The sequence below is a fragment of the Mesitornis unicolor genome, unplaced genomic scaffold, assembly GCF_000695765.1.
Source record: "Mesitornis unicolor isolate BGI_N332 unplaced genomic scaffold, ASM69576v1 scaffold22233, whole genome shotgun sequence".
NCBI lineage: Eukaryota > Metazoa > Chordata > Aves > Mesitornithiformes > Mesitornithidae > Mesitornis > Mesitornis unicolor.
Window position 1 is genome coordinate 14,547 of NW_010175622.1, and position 3,601 is coordinate 18,147.

Consider the following 3,601-nt stretch of genomic DNA (forward strand, 5'->3'; position numbering starts at 1 on the left):
AAAGGGGCTCCCTAGGCCAGAAGCAGCCCCTGTCACCTCCCGCACATCGTTCCCTGTGTTTCCAGCTCCACCAGGAAGGCCGGCGGCCGCCCTGACCCCACTGCCCAGTCCCACAGGTACGTGATGCTCGCAAGGCAGCCCTGGTGGGAGGAGAACCTCTGATGGACCATCCTGGGGAACATTCAGAGACCAAGGGGGCCAGGACCCCTGGGGGAGATGCACCTTTGCTCCTGCGCAAAGGCTTGCATTTTTTGGCAGGGTGTTCCAAGAGCTGGAAAACCCATCCCCTCCAAACCCTTTGTTTTATTTAACGGACATACATATGGAGCTGGAGGCTGGAAACATCTCTAGAAAGAACCGTGGGTGTTTAATTCCCTGCTGTCCCCCTACCATGGCCCTGTACAATGTTTTTCCCCTCCTAACAGCAGTGCCTCAACAGGGATGGAGCAGGGAGGGAACAGTGACCACAAAGGCCACCACAGTGGGTTTAGGGCAGCTGTAAGGCAGTGAACAGGGTGAAGGTGACAAGAAGTGTCCCAGGTGGCTATCGCCAGTGTCTCCCCATCCTCCTGCCCAGGGTGTGTCGCTGTGGAAGCAAAACTATTTCAGCCCTTTGAGTTTTTGTCACAGACCAAATGCTTTGCTGTAATTGTGTTTTGCGTCATTTTATTGCTATTGTTGTCGTCTTTTCCAGTTGCAGCTGTGCCCCTCTATGGGTACGGAGCGAGGGAAAACGATCGGCAATATGTGGAAAGGAGGGTGGATTTTCATTCTCCACTTTTCAAGCCTGAAACTGGATTCCCATTTGGGAAAACCCTGCGCAACTCTCTCTACGTGAGTCTACCTTGGCTTGGCTTGCTGTTGGACAAGCGGCCATACCCCAAAAACCTAGGGCCTGGGATGCGACCCTTGCAGGAGCAAGTCACTAGGGGTGCTGCTGGGGTCTGTTTGCAGCAGGAGGTGACTTAGTGGCCATTTCGGTGGTGGCTGGTTCTGGCTTTCCTTGGATGTTGCTCAAGAAGGGCTGGGAAATGGGGGGGCTGCAACCCCCGTTTTGGGGGCCCCACCAGCCCTCTTCTCACCTGATGGAGGGATCCCTCTGCTCAGTTCACAGACAACGGACAAATCATTTTCCCATCCTCGGACAACAGCGTCATCACATACCCCAACCCTCCTTCCGGCGGCTTCACCGGCCACGAGGACATTCCCATGATTGCTGTGTTTTGGGATAACGCCGACTTCTCCAGAGGCGTCGGCACCACCTTTTACCAGGTGAGTGAAGCCACCCAGGTGCATGGTTGCATGAAACAGCTTTTGGTGATAAATTCATCACCTGTCCTGTGGATGCCTCTTGAGATGTGAAACTGATGGAGCTCATGAGTGGTGTTTCCCTTTTCTGGGCTAAATCTGAGTGATTTTGGTGCTCTGTGTGTCACCTCTTGAGTAATTTAAATCTTATCCAGATCCTTAGTCGCAGTGCTCCATGCATGACCCCAGTCTAGACCTGTCTTTGCTCTTCTGGAAGCTAATGCAGACCTGGTTGTACCCAACTCGCAGGAGTTCCTCACCCTCAACACGGCCAAGCCGCCATTCATCCACGATGTGGAAGCAAAGATTCGGCGGTACCTGAGGTCCTCCTACTCTGCAACCTGGACCTTGAAGATCACCTGGGAGAAGGCACCTGCCTATGCAGCACAGACGGACACCAGGAGGGTAAGAGGGTGTTGAAGCTCAAGGGCTTGTTGAGTTGTCAAAAAAAACCCCAAAACTGTGGGCAATCATCTCTTCTGTGCCTGAAAATAAGGACAAGTTTATGGAAAAGGTCAGTCTTGAAGACTTTTGCCAAAAAGAACTGAACAGCGTCCATGTTTTGGTGGTTTTCAGGACATCTTTAGTTGAACTCTCCTTTCTCTGTAAAATCTTTCTTTTTAATATGGTGTGAATTTATTATAAAATCTTCAGCAGCACAAAACTGGGTGACTTTGAGGCTTCTCATAGAGCAACATCAAAGCAAAAATGTCTCATTTTCCATGCAAAATGTGAACCAGCCCAGGCTGCATTTGCCTTGCACATCAGGACCTTGGCCCCACCATAACTCAGCGAGCACTGACCTGCACCCCTAATTTTAAACCCAACAACTCTGCTTGCTTTCTTACCTGTCCACAACGTTTCTCCCTAGACGAGCACCTACCAGGCCGTCTTGACTACCGATGGCTTCAGATCCTATGTCTTGATGCTGTACCAGGCGGGAGGCATGCAATGGGATTACACCAGACTCACTGCACCCAACGTGCTCATTGGCTACACCAGGTACAGCTGCCTCAGCACCCTACCCAGCTCCAACTGGTTTCATCCTGCCCCCTGTACCCAATGAAGTGCCCTGCAAGGATGAGGGTGGCCCAGCTGGTGTCTGCACACCCATATACCCTAACACAAACCCATATAACCACATAAACCTCGGTGTTTGCAGCACCCAAAACTAACTATATCCTGTAGAGAGGAGGCAGTGGGCTGGGGAGCTGGTGCCTTTGCCCTCCTGTCCCCAGAGCTGCGATTTGGGTACTGTGGAGTCCCAGCAGCTCAGGATCAGGGCAGGATGGGGCTGGGGCTGGGATAACCCCATCTGGGAAGAGCAACCCCTGATTTTTTCCTCCCCTTTCCTCTGCATGCAGTGGCGATGGCTTTTACCGCAATGATGACCTGACTCAGAGACCTCCAGCTCTGAAATATCGCCCTGACCAGTTCAGGGGCTACAACACAGGTAGTACCGTGGGGCCAGGGAGGTTCATGCAGCCTCTTGGGGAATGGAGATGTTCCTGGGGGATGACATCCAGCTGGGTTAGGCACGGGGTCCCATGGCTGGGGGATCAACATTGCCTTAGCTCTCAGCATCAGCATCACTCACCTCCTGGCTGGAGCTGCAACTGCCCCTCCAGTCACCTTGGCCAGAGGTGACAGCCTGTGGCTTCTCTCCCTGCTCAGACCTCCGTGGGCTGTGGATTTACAAGCTGGAGACCCGTGTGGGTGTCAACTACCGCCTGAAGTGCCTGGCGTGGACAGGGCGGCAGCAGGAGCCGCGGGCCTGGAGCCAGGGCCTGCCCACCTGCCCCTGCTCCCTGCAGCAAGGGCAGCAGGACCCACGCTTCAAGAGCAGCCGAGGAGGTGAGAAGACGTGTCACTTCCTCACTCTCTTTGTCCCCTGTCCTTTCCCTGTAAGGGTGCCTGGGGTACCTCCTGGCTGGGTGGGCAGGGGACTCCAAGGAAAATGAGGGGAGGGGACTGCCCTTCCCTGCTAGGGTCAGAGAAAATGGGAAGGAATGAGGACTGACCTGTCCCTGTCTTGTTAGAGCTGGTCTAAGGGGACAGTGAGGATGGACCCTCCCCAGCATGATGATCTCACCTTGGGGGACTGATTGGATGTTTTCCATCAGTCTCTCCAAACAGCACCATGGGTGATGCAGTGGGTGTGATGGATAAATGAAGCCATCCCTGGCCTTGCTCTGTGCCCTGAGGCAGGGATGTGGCTGGGAAGAGCTGGACCAGGGCAGGGATGCTGGCCTGGGAGAGCTGCCTGGGGGCAGGGATGCTGGCCCGGGAGAGC

The 3,601-nt window shown here is 54.3% G+C and overlaps 1 protein-coding gene across 1 annotated transcript in view; it reads left to right on the plus strand.

Moving 5' to 3' along the window:
- Positions 1–3,296, plus strand: part of LOC104538313 (mucin-4-like) — a 14,972-nt gene extending 11,676 nt beyond the window's left edge. Inside the window, 7 exon segments of the mRNA XM_010181466.1 lie at positions 66–116; positions 695–834; positions 1,108–1,272; positions 1,558–1,713; positions 2,180–2,310; positions 2,673–2,761; positions 2,983–3,296. Of these exon segments, the coding sequence (XP_010179768.1) occupies positions 66–116; positions 695–834; positions 1,108–1,272; positions 1,558–1,713; positions 2,180–2,310; positions 2,673–2,761; positions 2,983–3,296 (1,046 nt within the window).
- The last annotated feature ends 305 nt before the right edge of the window (positions 3,297–3,601 follow it).